Below are 20243 nucleotides of genomic sequence, written 5' to 3'. Positions count from 1 at the left end.
AGGTGCGGCTCTGGGGGCTGGGAAGGGGGGATCCCGGCGGGCCCGAGCACCCAGGCCGGCCGGAAGTGCGGGAGGGCGTCCGTGGTGACTCACGCGGGGGCAGGAATTCTGCGGTCGGAACAGGACCCGGCTTCAGAACCCCCCTCCCGCCCAGGGCTCCTCCACCCGCGGCTCCAGCTCCCGCGCGATGACCCTGGCTGGGCCCCCACGTGCCAGGTGGCTGGACCGGACCCAGGCTCCCCGCCCCCTCTCGGGCTGCCCGCCCGGGGCTGTCCAGTCCTTGCCCGGGCCGCGGGGGCTGTCTTCGCGGGCACCTGACCTTGGCTGGGAACCGGCCGCCTGGGCAGTCACAGCAGAGGCGCTTCCCTGGCCACCCCCTTCTGGCCTCTGCAGTCTACCCCATTCCACTCCCTCTGCTGACGGAGAAAAGGAAACTTTGTGTCTGCAGACTCCCGGGAGTGCCTTCCCTCCCGACCCTGGTGGTGGGAACACAGGCACACACACTCAGAGAGCACACACAAATACACAACGTCCACAGGTACACACAGGGCCACAAACACAGCCGCTCAGAAACACAGACAGACACAGATGCGTAAGCACACGCACATGACACGGAATTGCAGTTACGCTTGCAGACTTAAGACTCCGTGCTCCTTCCATCCTATCACACAGACAGTTGTGTGTGTGTGTGCTTCTGTGTGCGCGTATCTGGGTATGTTGTATAGCTGTGTGTGCTGCATATCTCCGTGTGTTTGTGTGTCTGTGTCTCGTGTTTGTCTCTGTACTTGAATGCACCTGTGTGTTTATGTGTGTGTGTGTGTGTGTGTGTGTTTTCACCACCATAGGCAATCAGCTCCCAGACACTCAAAAACTATTCAGGACATATGTGAACTTGCTTACCCATGGAATTCAACATGCTTGCATTTTCTACATACACACCCAGAAACGCTCATAAGCACACAGATGTACATGCATAAATTCGTTCACTCATTCAACAAACATTTATAGAGTACCTACTGTGTGCCAGGCCATCCTGATGCAGCAGGGGACAAAACGGACACAAACCCCTGCCCTCCTAGAGCTGACATTCTAGTAGGGGAGACAGACAGTGAACAAGATACCGAAGTGACGAAGTGACGTGTGAAGTATGTTGGGTAATGAGAAGAGCCAAACAGAGAAAGTAAAGCTGTGAAGGGGCTAGATATGGAAGAGAGGTTCCAACTCTAAATAAATAGGGTGGTTAGGGACAGAGTGACTGAGAGGTGTCATCTGAGTAACAGACATGAAGGAGGGAGGGAGTGAGCCATGCAGACATCTGTGGGAAGACTCTTCCTAGCAGAGGAAATAGAAGTGCATAGTTCCAGGGTGGGAACAGGCTTGATGTGCATGTTCCAGAAACACCAGGGGGCCAGTGTGGCGGGAGCAGTGTGAGTGAGGGGGAGCGGTATTGGTAGGAAGCAAGCCTCTAAATGAACAAACACACAACCATGAGGGTCTGCTTCCTTAAGTGTGTGTCTATTAGGTGCCTCCATGTGTGTCTGTGTCTGTGCATGTATGTGAATGTGTGAGTGTTTCTGTGTGTCTATGTATGAGCATGTATGGTTCTATGTGTGTCTATGTGTGTTTCTATGTGTGTATATGAGTATGTGTGTCTCTCCCTGGGTGTAAGAGTGTGTGTGTGTGAGAGTGTGTGTCTGTGTCTGTGTGTGGCTCCGTGTGGTGGTAGGGTTAGGGCTGTCCTTGTGTTTGAGGATGGAGACTGTGTTCCTAACACCTTGCCCTCCCCACCCCACACTTCCTTTCAAGCCAGTGTCCAGGTGGGCAGAACTGAGTGGGTCAGGATGGGTGTGGTGGGGGTAGCCCAGCATGGCCTGGGAGCCCCTCCTTCTCCTGTCTTACACTGGGCCTCTCCTTCATATGACTCCCCAGGCCTGAACAAGACGTCCTCTTTCTCCTGCGAAGCCCATAATGCCAAGGGAGTCACCACCTCCCGCACGGCCACTATCACAGGTAACAGGAAAGGAAGCTGGGGTACTGGGTGTCAGAGGGTGGGGCTTGGGTCAGATGTCAGAGTGGTGTGGGGACAGGGTTAGTCCCTCTCCTCATCTGTCCACAGTGCTCCCCCAGCGGCCCCGTGACCTCCACCTGGTTTCCCGCCTGCCCACAGAGCTGGAGGTGGCTTGGACCCCAGGCCTGAGCGGCATCTACCCCCTCACCCACTGCACCCTGCAGGTGAGACCCCCAGACTTTGCTCACCTCAATCTCGGCCCTACTTCCACCCACACCTACAAACGCCTTTCTCTCTCTGGGAAGCCAACCCTTCCCAGCCTTTGGTGTATTGAGAAGCAGTAGAGCCTTGGGTTCAAATCCTGACTTCACCTCTCTGGGGTCTCAGTTCTCCCATCTATAAAATGGACACAATGATAGTACCTACCTGACAGTCTTGCAAAAATTCAAGGAGTGAATGCAAGTAACCAACTTAGAGTAGTATCTGGAACATAGGAAATGTGTCATAAGCTATTAGCTGTTTTTTGGTATTGGTAATAGTAACTCTAGCCAGAGCAGGAGCTCTGAGACAGTAGGGCCTGAAGCCATCTCTGTCCCCACAGACAGAGAAGTCCTGTGCTTCTCTCCAATTCCTGACCATCCTGGATCGTCACTGTCTGGGGGTGGGTCTGTCGCTCACTGGCCTGTGGGCTCTGTGAGGGCAGGGTAGGAGCTGTCTCAGTCACCACGGACTCCTCCCAGCACAGGGCCAGACTTAGAGTGGGGACAAGAATACATGATAACTGGGTATGAGCTAGACCCAGGCTCTGCCCTGAAGTTGCCCCTACTCTAGAGTAAGAAAAAGAAAAACAAAACATACAGATCTGTAAATACAAAGCCCAGTCTGGTCTGAAGTTCTCTGAGATCTGGAAGTTGGAGATGAGGGTGAGACAATCCCAGTGGTGAGAGATGACAGTAATTAATAATGACCAACTTTTATTGAGTATCAACTGTGTGCTAAGCCTTGTGTTAAACCTTTGTATGCACCTCCTCGTATGTTTGTGAAGGGGTGTCTATGGATACACCCATTTTCCACATGAAGAAGCTAAATATTTAAGAACTTGCCCAAGGTCACAGTGCCAAGAAATGGCAGAGTTGGGATTCAAAACCTTGTCTCACCAAAGCCATACTGTGTTCCTAACCTCCTTAGAGATCACTTAGAGCCAGTGCTTGATTAAGCAGGAACTGTCTTTCTTATACTTACGTGCCCTGGGCACAAGCTCATTCACTTGTTATTTTAACCCTAGAAGATCACGGGTTGGGGTTGGGATCCCAGCACCGGCTAGTCACAAAAAACAAAACAAACAAACAAAAAAAAACAGAAGATAGTGGCTGTTAATCTTCCCATTTTCTTGCTGAGGAACTAAGGCCCAGAGAGAAGAAGTGACCCCTCTCCTCCCATGGCTAGAAGGATAAAGCTGAGATTCAATTCCACTGGCCAGCCCAATTTGGGAGACCTCAAATGCCAGGTCAGGCATCGACTGCACCCCCGCCCACATCCATTAAGTGTCCCCAGGAAAGCAGAAGTGTGTTCTCTTCCCTTTCCAGGTCTCACTTCCTGCTGTGCATGGGCTGGGGCTGAAGGGTCCTAGCAGGAGGGTCACAGCCGTCCCAGGGAAAAGAGAAGTGGGAGTGGGTACAGGAGGCTGACTGTCTGCACCCGTCTCCCCTCTGTCCTGGTAGAGGTTCCTCTTCCAGTCTGTCACTGCAGGTCAGAGAGTAGGCATGGGGACAGCCTCACTCCCTCCTGCTACTCACCATCTGCCCCCCTCCTCCATGGGTCTCGTGGTGGTGTTGTCTCCCCACGTAGGGGCTGTGTTACTTTGGGCAAGCTTCTGGACCTCTCTGGGCCTTGGCTTCCTCATTTGTAAAATGAAGGTGAGAAAAAAAATTGAACTCACGGTGGGGAGTGGGGGAGTCAATGAGTTCATCCAGGAATGCAATTGACAGGGAGCTTGGCACATACTTGGCACTCAAGAAATGTTAGCTGTTGATATTATAATGTGTAAACCAGGTTACATGCACAGTATCATTAAACATCATATCTTGACAAGTAGGGACTCTGATGCCCATTTTTCAGGGACAGAAACCGAGGCTCAGAGACATTAAGACACTCACCCTGGGTCACACAACAAATAGCATCCAAGCGAGGACTTAGACCCAAGGAATCTGGCTTCAGAACCCACACCCCTAAGCAGTAAGTTTCTTTCCAACATAGTGTGTGTCACTGTAGTTGGAATCCCCAGGGTGAAGTCGAGGCCCTGGGTAGCAGCACTCCTGAGGTGTGTGACTACGAGTTTTGTGGTTGTGGTGGCTTTGTGGTTCCATGTGGCAGAGCTGTACAGATGTGTACCTCGGCTGTGGCCTCCTCCATCCTGATTGTGCCATTTCTGGGAACCAGATAGGTGTGCAAGCCTGTACCTGCTGTGCAGAGGTGTGCAGAGTTTGACACTTGTTGCCAGGCAACCGCACACACATAAAATAATAATGACTGCATAGTCAGTCTTCTAAATGCTTACATGCACCAACTCAGTCAACCCTGCAAAGTAGGAAGCCACTGGTGCTACCCCATTTTACAGATGAGGAAACTGAGGCACAGAGCTAGGCAATGGCACAGCCTCCATTTGAGCCCTGGATCCAGCATCCAAGCCCTTTCTTCAGCACTATACTACACTGCTTTGGTGGGCAGATAAGAGGTATTGTTACTGTTATTGATGTTCTTCCTATAAGGAGAGAAAAGGCCTTGGAGACAGAACAAGCTTCAGGTCCCAGCTTCATCAGTGACAATCTGGTGACCTTGAATAAGTGATTCCATCTCTCTAGGCCTTAGTGTCCTCATCTGTATAATGAGGTATATGCATATTACCTAGCACAGCACAACAAAATCAATGTGAGGGTCAAATGAATTCAGATTTGTAAAGGGCTTAGAATAGCGCTCAGTAAATGTTAGATGTGTTTTTTCTTTTTTTCTTTATTAAGATAACAAATAGTGTGCATAATCTTCAGTGTACACCTAGAGTGTTTTCCACGCACATTCACCCATGTAACCTCCATCCAAATCAAGACACAGATCCTTCCCAGCCCCCAAGAAGGCTTCCTCAGACTCCAGAGATGACCACTCATGATCATGACTTCTATTGTAGGACATTTCTATTGCCTGTGGTAGAATGTCATCTAAACAGGATCTCACAGCATCATACTTTTATTTATTGTCATTATTATTGTCATGACACTATTCATCATCGTCGTTTTCTCAGTGCTGACCACCTGCCAAGCCCTGCAGCATGCTTCAGGCATAACTACATTTAATCTTTAAGCAACCCTGTAAGGCATTTGCTTCTCTAAGCCCCCATCTTCCAGATGAGGAAATTGAAGCTCAGAGAGTGAAAAGAGTCTTGCCAGAGGTGGCTTTTGCAAGCGGTGACAGAGCCACATCATGCAGCAGTATGGTCTCCTTGCTTTACAAATGCTGGTGCCCATGGCGTCCTAGCACAAAGCTACAGCACACATATCCTTACAAAGTTGTATAGTCACACTAGGATCACCACGATCCAGAGTTGTGTAACCACCTCGTGTGACTGTGTGGTCATCCTGTCTTCACACCCTTCTCTCTCCCCAGGCTGTGCTATCAGACGATGGGGTGGGCATCTGGCTGGGAGAGCCAGACCCCCCGGAGGAGCCCCTCAGCCTACAAGCATCTGTGCCCCCCCACCATCTTCGGCTGGGCAGCCTCTATCCTCACACCCCTTATCACATCCGGGTGGCGTGTGCCAGTAGCCAGGGCCTCTCACCCTGGACCCACTGGCTTCCCGTGCAGACGCCAGAGGGAGGTAGGAAGGGCTGGGGAGGAAAGTATCACTTACTGCCTTGCTGAAGTTTGCTTATATCAGTGCCACCCCCAGCATCCCCTCTCACTCCTTTACCCCATGTGGCCTCAGTTTCCTTCCCATCCAGTCCCTGACCTGTCAGCACTGCCCACTGGCATCTCTCCCTGACCTCTACCCTGAGCTTCCGCTCATGAGAGGCCTGCACAAGTTGCCCACATGCATGCCCTTTTCACCCAGCCCCCGCTTCCTGGGAACAGGGGAGGGGGTCAGGAAGAGATGGGGGTGCCAGCTTCCCCTCTTCCCTGTCCTCCAGTGCCCCTGGGCCCCCCTGAGAATGTTAGCGCCGTGCTGAATGGGAGCCAGGCCCTCGTGCGTTGGCAGGAGCCAAGGGCGCCCCTGCAGGGCACCCTGTTAGGGTACCGGCTGGCGTATCGAGGCCAGGACACCCCTGAGGTGGGTGCTGCAGGTTGGGTTGGGGCAGAGTGGCTGGGGGAGGAGGGAGATAGGCAAAAGAAGATGGCAGGGCAGACATGGACAGTTGTGCAGGTTGGGTAGTACACAACTGCACTGCACACAGTTCTGGGGGGGCTCACATTCACATTCTGGGGAGGTTAAGGGAGTCCAGCGGAGGGGTTAGGGAAGGGCTATTTATACACGATCACAAAATCATTTCAGCAGACTTATATTTACTATGGCAATTTTACAGCAGATAGTTGTGTAGCATCTTGAGGAAAGGGTGCCTTTTCCTATTTGGAGGTGGAGAGAGAGGATGGGAAATTAGAAGGGAATGGAGAACTGGAGATGTAAGTATGAGAATTCAGTTCTCCAACATTTATTGAACAGTACTGTATGCCAGCCACTGTGCCAAGGAATTGAGGAGACAGCAGCAAATGAGAAAAAGTCCCTGCCCTGGTGCAGCTGATATTCTAGTGGGCATGGGGATGGAGAAAGGAGATGAAAGGATGGGGGATGAGAGATGGAGGAGAGGAAGAGGTTGGGGATGAGGGGTTGGAGGATGAGGGCTCTGAGAAAGAAATGAGTTGAGGCTGAGGGTGAAGGCTTAAGAGTTAGGGGCCTGGGGTTCTACCCTGATGCCACTTCTGGAACTTCTAGGTGCTAATGGACATAGGGCTAAAGCAAGAGGTGACCCTGGAGCTGCGGGGGGACGGGCCTGTGCCCAACCTGACAGTGTGCGTGGCAGCCTACACCGCTGCTGGGGATGGGCCTTGGAGCCTCCCGGTGTCCCTGGAGCCCTGGCGCCCAGGTAACTCCAAAGCCATGTTCACCCCCCTTCCACCTACTCATAAGGACTTTGTCTCTCCCTGATGCCCCTGACTTGCTCCCTGTACCTTTTAGTGTTACCTCAACTGAGGCCCTGTTCTTACCCTAAGCCTTACTGGGAGCCTCCCTCACTCCCTCACCTGTGTCACGCCAAGCTCTCTGAGCGCATCTCCCCTCTGTCCTTTCTCCTCACAGGGCAAGGATGGCTAATCCACCAACTGGGTAAGGGCTTTCGTACCCCCTCTTCTCCCTCCCTCCCCTCAACAGCCAGTGAGGGCCCTATCACCACACGTGTACTCTGCATATCCCTTTGATGTTTCTCAAACTAATCACTCTAACCCTCTATTTCTTGGGTCTTGTGTGGTCCTTGCTGCAGGTGCCTAGAATGGCCCAGCACATTATAGGTACTCAGTGAATGGTGGATGGATGGATGGATGGATGGATGGATGGATGGATGGATGGATACATGAAAGGTGGATGGGTATATGGACGATGAATGAATGGGTGGGTGGGTGGATGGACGGATGTGGATGGATGGATGGATGGATGGGTACATGAAGGGTGGATGGGTATATGGACAGATGAATGAATGGGTGGGTGGGTGGATGGACGGATGTGGATGGATGGATGGATGGATGGATGGATGGATGGATGGATGGATGGGGTATCCTCCTCACATCCATCCATCTCAAGTATTTCTCCAACAATTCTCCAACATTCCTCCTATACCTGTTGCACCCTCCTAGCCTATTATAGCCCATCTATTGTAACTCAACCAATTATCCTTAAATACTCCTCACATGCCTTCCTACATTTCTTCGCACAGCGTTTCCACACTCATCCCTCCTTTCCATACATCTCATTATAATCCTTTATTCCTCGCACAAGACTCCCAAACCCATTGCACACCCACACTTCTCATTCAAAAATTCGGCACACCTGGTACACACTCACTATACCTGTCATATTGCAAACACTGAAAAGCATCCACTCCACAACTATCCCACATCCTTCAACTCCCTTGCAAAAAACTCATCCCACACTCAGACACCACTTCCTCACCCCTCACCAATCCTAACCCATCTCAATCTGCGCACACTCATGCTGAACTCCTTGCACACTCAGTACATAACCACCCTCCGTTCCTTACATTCCATTCTGCTCCCGCCCTTTTTGCACACACTTTCCATGCACTGCATACTCTTCATTTGCCCTTCTCACATCTTCTGCATGCACACTGCATGCTCCTGTCACGCTGAAGTTACATCCTTAAAAATCGTTGCTCACACCTTGTATCTAAAACTCCTTGAGTATTTCTCACTCCTCACACACCCCAAACTCTTCCAATAGCCAGTCCACACTGCATACACTCACCACGCCCCTTTGCACATTTATTTCACCCTCATTCCTCACTTTATGAAAACCCTTTCACAATCTTCACATACTCCTCAAAGATATTCCTTAGTCCTCCACCAGCCTTACGGTCCTTGTAGGTTCATTGCACACGCCTCATGCATCATCCTACACTGCATGTATTCTCTTTTCTACTCACCTGTTTTTCCATACCCAAGTCCACACTCCTTGCACAATCAGCACATATCACACGCACACAGCTACATGGCTTGAGATTGCTCACACTCATTCCATGTTCATCCAGCCCTCCATACACACTCATAACCCATTCCTCATCTCTCCCTTCCATTCCACACTCATTGCACACTCATTGTTCATTCCTCAAATATTCATCCCACTGTTAACTCACCCATCCTACAAATATCACACTTCTTCTACTTCAGTGCACAGTCATATCACATCCATCACATGCCCTGCCCAGCCCAGTCTCCTCAGTCACGTGAAAGTACCCATCACAAACCTCATCAAGTATGTCCATATCTTATCCCATGCATCCTGCCTCCGTCTCACATCAACCCCTTGGGTACCAGGGGCTGGATCCAGGGCCTCAGTCATGACCTGTCCCCCATGCCCCTTGACAGTGAGTGAACCCCCAGCTCCTGCCTTCTCATGGCCCTGGTGGTATGTACTGCTGGGAGCAGTTGTGGCCGCTGCCTGTGTCCTCATCTTGGCCCTATTCCTTGTCCACCGGCGGAAGAAGGAGACCCGCTATGGGTGAGTTGGAACTACGTGGGGAGGCTTATGTGTACTGGGATGGAGAGGTTGGAGGCAGGGAGACCAATGAGGAGGCTGGTGCAGGAGAGATGACCAAGAACCAGAATGAGGGCAAGGGGGTCTGGGGAATGAATAGAAGGCAGAAGGTAGCAGTTCAAGACATGCTCAGCACATGCTGGAGGAGAGGGTAGGCAAGGCTTGGGGCTGGGATGGGGTTCGCTTTCACCTCGAGGGGAGGAGTTCCACATAGTTCTGCCCTGCCCTCACCTTCTCCCCATCCCCCCAGAGAGGTGTTCGAGCCAACGATGGAAAGAGGCGAACTGGTAGTCAGGTACCGCGTCCGCAAGTCCTACAGTCGCCGGACCACGGAAGCCACCTGTGAGTGAACCCAGTCCCTCCCTTCCCTGGTCTGGGGCTAAAGAGTGTAGAGAATTGGGCCTGCTGGGCCTCTGTAGATGCGTGAGACAAAAAATTCTGAAGGCATTGGAATATTAGAATAGTAAAACCACAGACCCTGGAAACAGTGGAATTGTGCAACCAGACTTTAGGATAACAGAATCTTAGACACAGTAAATCTTAGAAACACCGAACCTCAGAGCCATGGAATCTTAGAAGAGTGTAATGATGATGATGATGATGATGATGGTGATGAGATGATGATGATGATGATGATGGAGATGGTGTTGAAATGAGATGATGCGGATGATACAGTCTGGAGGTCGGAAGATGATGATGATATGAGATGGCAGCCAACCCTAGTGCTTCCCATGTGAGAGGTCCTGTTCTAAGCATTCTACACATATCACCTCACTTAATCCTGGGCACTTACCACCCCCACTCCACAGATGAGGAAGCTGTGGCACCGAGTGTTCACAAAACTTGCTCAAGGCCACACAGCTTATAAGTTGAGTAGCTGGGATTTGAGCCCAGACTGTTTTGCTCTGAAATACATACTCTTAACTGCCACACTCTACTGCCTCTTTGAATTATAGAATGTTAGAGAGATAGAATCAATCTTGGCCTAAAGAATTATAGGCTCAGTACTATATAGGTCCTTATAATTTTGAAAATCTTAGAACTTTAGACTCTCTGTTAGAGGAGTGTAGAGTTATGGAGAGTCCCAGCTAAGGAGGGACCTTGGAGGCCACCCAGTCAAATATCCTCATCTTTCCAGTTGAGGAAAGTGAAATCAACAAAAAAAAGGGATAGAGCTAGTTCTCTTCCTAGCACACAGCAAGAAGGCTGCCAGGTCCCTATGAGGATGTTTGGAAAGGGTTGGGAAAGACATTTATTTAAGAGAAGGAAGAAGCAGCAAGGAGGTCACAGTGATTTAATGCAGTGATATACAGCAGCAGTTCTCAAAGTGTGAGCCCATTTCCCTGGGGTCCCTGAGACCTTTGCAGGGGGTCCATGAGGTCAAAACTGTTTTCATAATAATATCAAGATGTTACTTGCCCTTTGGTACTCTCATTCTCTCACAAGCATTCAATGGAGTTTTCCAGAGGCTCCCTGACTTATCATTCTTATGGTTGATGGAACATGTGCTTGTATATTTTTCTGTTTTAAAAATCTATCAGTTTTAATGCTGAATACAGTAAATATTGAGATGTGTGTGTGTGTGTGTGTGTGTGTGTGTGTGTGTGTAACCCACACAAACAAAAGCTCTTTGTAGTCCTCAATATTTTTAACAATGTAAAGGGGTCCTGAGGTCAATAAATTTGAGAATTATTACTATACAGCAATGAAAATTCAGTTTTAATGCTGAATACAGTAAATATTGAGATGTGTGTGTGTGTGTGTGTGTGTGTGTGTAACCCACACAAACAAAAGCTCTTTGTAGTCCTCAATATTTTTAACAACGTAAAGGGGTCCTGAGGTCAATAAATTTGAGAATTATTACTATACAGCAATGAAAATTAATAAATTACAACTACACAGAACAACATTACAGCTATCTCACCGACACAGTGTTGAGTGAAAGAAGCCAGACCCAAAAGAGAACATACTATGTGATTCCATTTTTATAACATTCCAAAACAGAGAAACCAACCTATTGTAAGAGAAGTTGAGAAAGTGGCTACTCCTAGGAAGGCAGGTCATGTTCTGTTCTTGACTAGGCGCTAGTCACACAGTTGTGTTTGGTTTGTGAAAATCCATTGGGCTGCTCACTTATGATGTGTTCAGATTATTCTTCAGCACAAAGAACTATTTTTAACAACTGGTACAGCAGATGCTGACCAATCAAGGAGCCCACTGGAGAAACGTCGTTCCCAGGCTTTAAACCTTTAGTTGCTGGAGGAAGGTCTGGGGGTCTAGAGGAGGAGCTAGTGTGGGGGTAGTGAGGTGCTCCAGGCAGTAGCTAATTTTGAATCAGTGCAGAAGTATTTCAGTACTTCAACAATGGGTATATCCCTACTGGTGAGTGCCACCTGAATGTCAGCTCTGCTCCATGCTCCACTCCCCACACACTTCCCCACCCCCACCCCATGCAGTGAACAGCCTGGGCATCAGTGAAGAGCTGAAGGAGAAGCTGCGGGATGTGATGGTGGACCGGCACAAGGTGGCCTTGGGGAAGACCCTGGGGGAAGGTGAGTCCCCCCAGGATGTGCACATCCGCCTGAGCCCTGAGGTCCTTTACTTCCCCACCCCCACTGGACTGTAGGAAATACAGTCCCTATGGGCCCCCTGAGGAGTCAGTTTCTCCCTCTGGCCCTCTACAGGAGAGTTTGGAGCTGTAATGGAGGGTCAGCTCAACCAGGACGACTCCATCCTCAAGGTGGCTGTGAAGACGATGAAGAGTGAGTCAGGCTGTGCATGCATGCACACACATATGGGACCCTCATCCCCTAACTTGAGGCCCCTTCCCTATGCCCCTGAGGAGACAAGAGAGCAGAAAAGTTAACAGCAAATTAACCATAGCACAGAGCTCCAGTGTTTCCAGATAGGGAAGGGAGCCTATGCCAGGTACTTCAATAAAAGGAATTGAATATGGGGAGATTACCACAAATGTGGAAGAAGGACTGAAGGAACCACTGGGGGCAGTGAGGCAACCTGGAGTTTAGCAGCAGCAGGAAATTGCTTCCACTGCTAGGCCTGAAGGGCAGAGGGAAAGCAGTGTTACCAGAGCCCATGGCCAGGAATGCCTGGCAGCAGTTGAGACCACAGAGTTAGGGGCTGCCCTTTGGGAGCTAGAAACACAGGGGAGACACAGCCATCATCAAGGCAATACCAGAAGCGGAAAGAGAGAGGGTGAAGTACCCTGGTTTCTCCCCTCCTCCGTCCCACCTGCCAGTCTCCCATCAGTGCCTACCATGGGCAAACTCCAACAGGAAGCCAGTTGGAAAGGGAGCCTGGGAAATGTAGCTTTCAGGGCCAGCCCCTGTAATACAAAGCAGAACAGGGGAAGATCCAGAATGAGGCACACCTGGCTGCATCATTTACCAGCTATGAGATCTCAGGCAAGTGACTTTCTCTCTCTGAGCCTCCCTTCCCTCATCTGGAAGAAAGGATCATAATGTTGGTACTTCCTATGGCTGTTGTGAGGCAAAGCACTTAATGTTGTGGGTGGCATGTAGTACGCGCTGCTAATGCGGACTATGACTATATTATTTACGTTATTGGAGAGGGCAGGAGCCAGCCTAGAGTCACATAGCAAAGGAAATCCAGGTCCTCTCCACAAAGGAAAGGAGAAGCATAGAGGATTTAGGCTGAGGCTGGAGGTGAGAGAGGAATAACTTCATTTCTGAATTACAGGGGTTAAAATATTGAGCTATGGAGTCATCATTCATTCATTCATTATTGAGCACTTCCTGTGTACTTAGGTTATGTTCCCGACCTGGATTTGAGCTCCAGCTGTGCAACCTTGGGCAAGTCACTTTGCCTCTATGAGCCACAGTGTCCTGAACTGTAAAATGGGATAATAATTACCATATGGGTCCCCAGAGCTGTTGGGAAAGTTCTGGGAAGCAGCCTGCTGTGGTAGTGAGCACCTGTACTCTGGAGCCAGATTGCCTAGGTTTGAATTCTGCCTATCCCACTTCCAAGCTGTGTGTGCCCTTGGGCAGGTTCCTCAACCTTTTTATGCCTTAGTTTCCTCATCTTTAAAATGAGGATAATAACGGTAGCATCTCAGAGGATTAAATGAGTTAATACATGTGAAGCAGAGTACAGCACCTGGTGATTACTAATCATGTTTGATGAAGATGAGATGATGATGATGATGATGATGATGGAGGAGGAAGAGGAGGGAAAAAGTCCTCCCTCCCCTCCCCCTCATCCATGTTCCTTTCTCCCCCAAGTTGCCATCTGCACGAGGTCAGAGCTGGAGGATTTCCTGAGTGAAGCCGTCTGCATGAAGGAATTCGACCATCCCAACGTCATGAGGCTCATCGGTGAGGGAGGGGCAGATTTAGGTCTACAGGCCCCACCAGAGGGAAGACCCCTTCCTCTGGCACTGAGAAGATCAAACCTCCTGGCTCCCTGCTCCCTCCTCTTTCAGGGTCAGCAAGCTCCCCCCTCCTACTCTTCCTCAGCTTGGAATGTGACATCTGACCATTCCCAGAAATAGCTGAGGTCCCCAGGAGGGCTCCGGAAATATCCCTGGGAACTCTGCTGGAAATGGCTTCTCTGAAACTCAGTCCTTGCCACTCCCCCCACCCCCAACAATGGGGTCAGGTTTGAGGGGGAGGGAGGAGAGGCTGGAGTCTTGCTAGGAGTGAGGCTTGGCTTCCCCTTTGCCCACCTGGAGTGACAAGGCTGCCTGGGGGGCTCAGGCGTCTGTTTCCAGGGTTCTGAACGAGAGGGCTTCCCGGCACCTGTGGTCATCTTACCTTTCATGAAACACGGAGACCTACACAGTTTCCTCCTCTATTCCCGGCTCGGGGACCAGCCAGTGGTGAGGAGCATTTAATCATCGGGTCCACAAGTATTAATTGAGCACCTACCAGGTATCCAGCACTGCTCAGACATTGGGAAAACCATGGTGAGCAGGAGCTCGCTCTCATGGAGCTTGTCTTCCAGCGGGGGGACCAGGCATAAACAAGCCAAACAGATACATAAGCAAGAAAATTTAAATGCTAAGAAGGAAATACAATAGGATGAATGACAAGAAGCCCAGGCAGTTAGTTTGGGTGGACAGGTAAGGCCTCACCTCTTTAGGGGACCTTGAAGGAAGAGCTGGCTGGGGGGATGTCAGGAGATCTGGGCAGGAAGCAATCCCAACAGAGGGCATAGCACGGGCAAAGGCTCAGAGGTGGGAACAAACATGGCTTGTCTGAAGACCAGGCAGGAGGCCCCTGGCTGGGGTGTATGTCAAGGACAAGAACAGTAGGAGATCAAGTTGGAGACAAAGGCAGGAGAGGATTATATAGGGCTTTGTAGGCCACTGAAGGGGGATGGATTTAATTCTCAGAACCATAGGAAACCACCCCAGGCAGAGCTAGGCACACACAGGAAGGGAAGGAGGAAGGGAAGAGGAATGGACCCTGGGGACTCTGCTGACCTCTACTTCCCCCTGCCTTGGCCCTCAGTTTCTGCCCACTCAGATGTTGGTGAAGTTCATGGCAGATATCGCCAGTGGCATGGAGTATCTGAGTACCAAGAGATTTATACACCGGGACCTGGCTGCCAGGAATTGCATGTGAGTGTCGAGCCTTTCAGGGACCCCCCCGACTCCTTTTCAGAATGGAAGCGGGGCTAGACATCCCTAGGGCCAAACTCAGGACCATGACAGAAAGGTCAGCAAGGGGGTCTGGGAAGGCTTCTAGAGGAGATGGGCCCTGAACTGAGGTCTTGAAGAATTATTTAGATGTGAAGCGAGAAGGGACGATCTCAGTGCATAGCATGAGATGAGCAAGGGGGCAGCGGGGACCAATGGAGGCGGTGACATGTGAGCCTCATCTCTGTCCCCTTTTATGCTGAGTGTCTTGCCTGGGGGTGCTCTTGGGGAGGGGCCACATTGGGTAAGGAGACCAGACTCCCCACCAATGCACAAGCAGAAAATAGGACAGAACTGGGGCTAAGGGGAGGGTGAATGGTGGAGGTTGCAGAACCACATGGCTTAGAATATTAGTCTCATTCAAGGTTGGACTCATAGAAATTGGACCAGGAGAATCAGAAAATCTTCTGCAAGATGTGTAAATGTTCACAACTCTCAGGAATATGGAAATGGAAATTTCTTCCACCCCCCAATTATTCATTTTGGAAAATTCCAGTCCTAAAGAAAAGTTGAAAGAATTGTACGATGAACACCCATATACCCTCCTTGTTAACATCTTGCCATATTTCTCTTCTTTCTCTCTCAACCATTTGTAAGTTGCTGAGATCACGACACATCACCCTAAATCTTCAGTAGGCAGCTCCTAAGAATAAGGACTTTCTCCTAAATAATCACAATTCTGTTATTGCAGCTAAGAAGATGAACAATAATTCTGTAACATAACCTAATATCCAATCTGTATTCAAATTCTTCCAGCTGTCCCCCAAAATGTCTTTTATAACTAGTATTTTCCCTGAACCAGGGTCTAATCAAAGTTCCTGAATTGCATCTAGTTGCTATGCTCCTTTAGTGTATTTTAGTCTAGAATAGGCCCCAATACCACATTTTCATATTTGTATGGCATATTCTTTTGGATGAGGCAAGACCAGTTGTCTTGTAGGGTGCCCCATATTTAAGATGTGTGCATTTCCTTGTGGTGGTATTTCCCTGTTCCCCTGTCCCCTGTGATTCCTGCAAACTGGAAAGTAGATCTAAAGGCTTGAATAGATTGAGTCAAAATGGAAATTGCTTTTTTTCTGTAACTCAGTCTGATTCTTGTCAAGTCCTCAATGTAACAATGACACTGAGAATCAGGACAGACTAGTGTTATGCACTTGTTGAGCTTTCAGATAAGTTTTAAATATTGAAATACTTCCTTACCAGTTAGCTATTGGCCACTACCCCAAACCTCCGCATATTCCGTAGCTACCAGTCTAGATGCCTGAATATCAACCCTCTACTCTCCCACCATGACCTGCTGGACCTCCCCCGGATCCAGCAGTTAAAGGTTAATTCTTGACAGATCAGGGGCCTCCAAGATTCATTCTGCCTGGTCATTGCCCAAGCCCATGACCCTGGCTAGGAATCATCAGTTCTTAACAAAATATAATCCCAGAAGCTCAGGTGCAAAAATCACAGAAGCTTCTACTTATATAAATCACAGAAACAGGCAAAAGTAATTCATGCTGTTAGAAGTGAAGATAGTGGTTATCCTTGGAGGGGTACTTACTTGAAAAGAGCATTGGGGGACTAATGATGTGTTTCTTTTCTTTCTTTTTTATACTTTAAAAAATTGGGCTGGCCCGGTGGCGCACTGGAGAGTGCGCCGCTTGTGAGCGCGGCGGCGCTCCCGCAGAGGGTTTGGATCCCATGTGGAGACCGGTTCCCGCTCACTGGCTGAGCACGGTGCGGGCGCAACACCGAGGGTTGCGATTCCATTGCCGGTCCCCGGTACAGGCGCAACACTGAGGGTTGCGATCCCATTACTGGTCAGTAAAAAAGACAAAAAGGAAAAAAAAATTGATGTATGTTTTACATACACTAAAATACATACATATTAGGGCTAGCCAGTTAGTTCAGCTGATTAGAGCATGGTTCTGATAACACCAAGACCCAGGGTTTGATCCTTGTACTGACCAGCCACCAAAAAAATAAAATAAAATACACACATCTTATGTGTGCAACTCAATGAATTTTTACATGCATATAGACCTGCATAACCACCACTAGATCAAAATAAGAAACATTTCAAAGTCAACAGGTTCCCTCATGCCCCTTCCCAGTCACTACCCCCAAGCGGTAAGCACTATTCTGACTTCTGTCACCATCATTAGTTTCACCTATTCTTAAATGTAATGTAAATGAGATCAGGCAGTTGGTATTCCTTTATGTCTGGCTTCTTTGGCTCATCATGACACTTTTGAGGTTAGTTCGTGCTGTTGTATGTATCAGTAGTTTGTTCTTTTCCTTCGCTGTGTGGTATTCCATTGTATGGATGTCCTGTGGATGTTCTGCTTCTTAATCTGGCTGCTGGTTACATGGGTGTATTTGTCAAAATTCAGTGAGCTGTTCATATGATTTGTGCACATTTTTATACATATGGCATACTTCAAGAAAACTTTTTTAAAAAATCAGGGAATCAAACCTAGGAAGCTCAGGAAGGACCTTAAATCTGGCAAAAAGCCAAAGCTGGTGAAGGCCCTTAGAAGTCCTTTGTCCCTGGGCCAGCCCGGTGGCGCACTGCTACAGTGCGCCGCTTGGGAGCGCGGCGGTGCTCCCGCCGAGGGTTTGGATCCCACATACAGACCGGTTCCCGCTCACTGGCTGAGCAAGGGGCGGGCACAGCACCGAGGGTTGCGATCCCGTTGCCGGTCCCGGTCCGGTACGGGCGCAACACTGAGGGTTGCGGTCCGTTGCCGGACACGAAAAAAGACAAAAAGGGAAAAAAAAAAAAAAAAAAGAAGTCCTTTGTCCCACTCTCATTTTACAGAAGGAACAGAAGGAAAGCAATTATTTCCCAGACTGGGGCAAGAATTCGGGAGACAGATCCCTACCTGCAAGCTGAACAGTGAGAGCAGGAGGTGGAGACTTGTCTGAGAGTCAGGGCAGGCTTCCTGGTGGAGGTAGCCGATGCCCTGACTCTGTTCCTCTCCTCAATCTGGGCAGGCTGAATGAGAACATGTCTGTGTGTGTGGCGGACTTTGGGCTCTCCAAGAAGATCTACAATGGAGACTACTACCGCCAGGGACGCATTGCCAAGATGCCAGTCAAATGGATTGCCATTGAGAGTCTGGCCGACCGTGTCTACACCAGCAAGAGTGATGTGGTATGTGCACCCTCACCAGGAATGGGAGGGCATGGCCTGACCATCTCATGCCATGCCTGGGCAGCTACAGGTGCAGGGCTCACAGGGACATGTGGGCTTCCCTGTGTAGGGGCCTGCCCATGTGGGCTAGGCATGTCTGAGGACATGGTGGGCATCTGTGAATGGTGGTGTATACGTGCCAGGGACATATACAAACGCACATGTACATGGTGGCAGTGTGGACAGTTTACGTTAGGAGAAGCAGCAATGGCAGTGTTTGCATGTGCCCGCATTCACACAGTGTGTACAGCCAGAGCATGGAGCGTGACACATGAGATCATGTATTCATGAAGTGTGTAAATGTGTGCATGGATAAGCATATCTGTGTTTCCATAAAAGCTACCTATATGTGTGTACCTGTGCCAAAGTATTTCTATGAATACCTATGATGCACCCCTAGGGATGGCTGTGAACACATGTGTACATAACTGTGAGTGTACCCATGAATCCGTGTGTTGGGGGGTATCTCTGTGTAGGAGAGACCCTCTAACTCCCTCCCTTCTGCCCCTCACAGTGGTCCTTCGGGGTGACAATGTGGGAGATTGCCACACGGGGTCAAACCCCATATCCAGGAGTGGAGAACAGTGAGATTTATGACTACTTGCGCCAGGGAAATCGCCTGAAGCAGCCTGCGGACTGTCTGGATGGACTGTGAGGACTCTTAGGACCCCACCCCAGAATTCATTCCAACCCCCTGATCATCCCCCATGGCCCTCTAAAACCTTCACCGAATTCCTCAGAATGTTGAGTGACCCACTTGCCCCCTCATCAATGCTCTGATCCACAACTAGCCAGTGGGGTGCAAATTAGTTAATTGTCCTTTCCTCCTTTGCCTTATGCATGGAACACAGACTGGATCAGCCCCCTCTTCTATCAGCCAGGTATCCTTGGGCAGTGAATAAGTGCACAGACTTACCTGGCAGCCCTGCCTCTGGGACCCCCACTCCCAGAGTCTCCTAATTCATCCCATACTCCTGAGCATCCCACACTTCCCCCAGATGCTTCTCAACACCCAGGACCCTCTGAAAACTTTAATTTGTTTGTTGATCTCCAAACTCTCAGGTCTCTTCTGAGATGTTCACAGGATCCTTTAGAACATGCTTATCAACATTTGCGGCATCAGGGCATGCAGAGAAGGGCATGACATTTAGCCAGCACTTTGAGGGTAAAGAGAGGATGTTGCTTGGGTCAGGAGGAGATAGTCTGGGGCTTCAGACCTCCCTGGTCCCCTGAGGTATTCCAAGAGCAGAGGGGAGTAAGAATAATAGCTAACATTTTATAGAACTTAGAAAGCACTGTTTTACTTGCTTTGTATGTATTAACTCATTTGACCCTACCACAACCACATGAGGTAGACAGGCATCATCATTACTCCCATCTTGCAGATGAGAAAACTGAGGTCTAAAGGGAGGGGAGTCTTTAGCCAAAGGTTGCACAGCTAGTACGTCAGTTATATATGCCCCCAAAATCTAGTAGCTTAAAACCACAAACATGTATTACCTCACATAGTTTCTGAAGGTCAGGAGTCTGAGAACAGCTTAGCGGGGTGATTCTGGCTGAGGGTCTCTAATGAGGTTACGGTCAAGATGTCATCTGGAGCTGCAGTCATAGGAAGGTTGGGACTGGAAGATTGCTTCCAAGGTGGTTTACTCACATGGCTAAGGCAGGAGGCCTCGGTTCCTTGCCATGTGAACCCTGCCATAGCACTGCTTGAGCTTCCTCACAACATGGCAATCCAAGAGAAAGTGCAAGGAGGAAACCACAATGCCTTTATGACCTAGTCTCAGAAGTCACAGGTACCATCATTTCTGCTGAATTAGAAGCAAGTCACTGAGTCCTGCCCACACTCAAGGGAAGGGAATTTAGTCTCCATCTCCGTATTTTAAACCAGCACAACTTGTACATGGCAGAGCCAGACTTTGATGCTAGAGTCTGTCCTGGGGAATCACACTGGGAAGCTTTGCTATAGCAAACCCTCATAGAATACCACTCCATACCCAGACAGGTTTCCCAAGATTCTACCCAAATCCTGAGTCTTCCAGGACCACACCCCCCCCCCCCC

The 20243-nt window shown here is 49.5% G+C and overlaps 1 protein-coding gene across 2 annotated transcripts in view; it reads left to right on the top strand.

The window, feature by feature from the left end:
• Positions 1 to 20243, top strand: part of AXL (AXL receptor tyrosine kinase) — a 30170-nt gene that overhangs the window by 7649 nt on the left and 2278 nt on the right. Inside the window, exons 5-19 of one of the 2 annotated variants that reach the window (XM_008583294.1) lie at positions 1930 to 2010; positions 2117 to 2232; positions 5666 to 5876; positions 6187 to 6326; positions 6987 to 7137; positions 7350 to 7376; positions 9149 to 9281; positions 9568 to 9659; positions 11774 to 11869; positions 12002 to 12079; positions 13580 to 13672; positions 14054 to 14175; positions 14810 to 14919; positions 17983 to 18142; positions 18696 to 18832. In XM_008583294.1, the coding sequence (XP_008581516.1) occupies positions 1930 to 2010; positions 2117 to 2232; positions 5666 to 5876; positions 6187 to 6326; positions 6987 to 7137; positions 7350 to 7376; positions 9149 to 9281; positions 9568 to 9659; positions 11774 to 11869; positions 12002 to 12079; positions 13580 to 13672; positions 14054 to 14175; positions 14810 to 14919; positions 17983 to 18142; positions 18696 to 18832 (1747 nt within the window). The remainder of the gene's footprint in view (positions 1 to 1929; positions 2011 to 2116; positions 2233 to 5665; positions 5877 to 6186; positions 6327 to 6986; positions 7138 to 7349; positions 7377 to 9148; positions 9282 to 9567; positions 9660 to 11773; positions 11870 to 12001; positions 12080 to 13579; positions 13673 to 14053; positions 14176 to 14809; positions 14920 to 17982; positions 18143 to 18695; positions 18833 to 20243) is intronic. The other variant, XM_008583295.1, reaches the window with a different exon arrangement.

This window comes from Galeopterus variegatus, unplaced genomic scaffold (assembly GCF_000696425.1).
Source record: "Galeopterus variegatus unplaced genomic scaffold, G_variegatus-3.0.2 Scaffold2882, whole genome shotgun sequence".
Taxonomy (NCBI): domain Eukaryota; kingdom Metazoa; phylum Chordata; class Mammalia; order Dermoptera; family Cynocephalidae; genus Galeopterus; species Galeopterus variegatus.
This window is presented reverse-complemented; position numbering and strand designations above follow the sequence as displayed.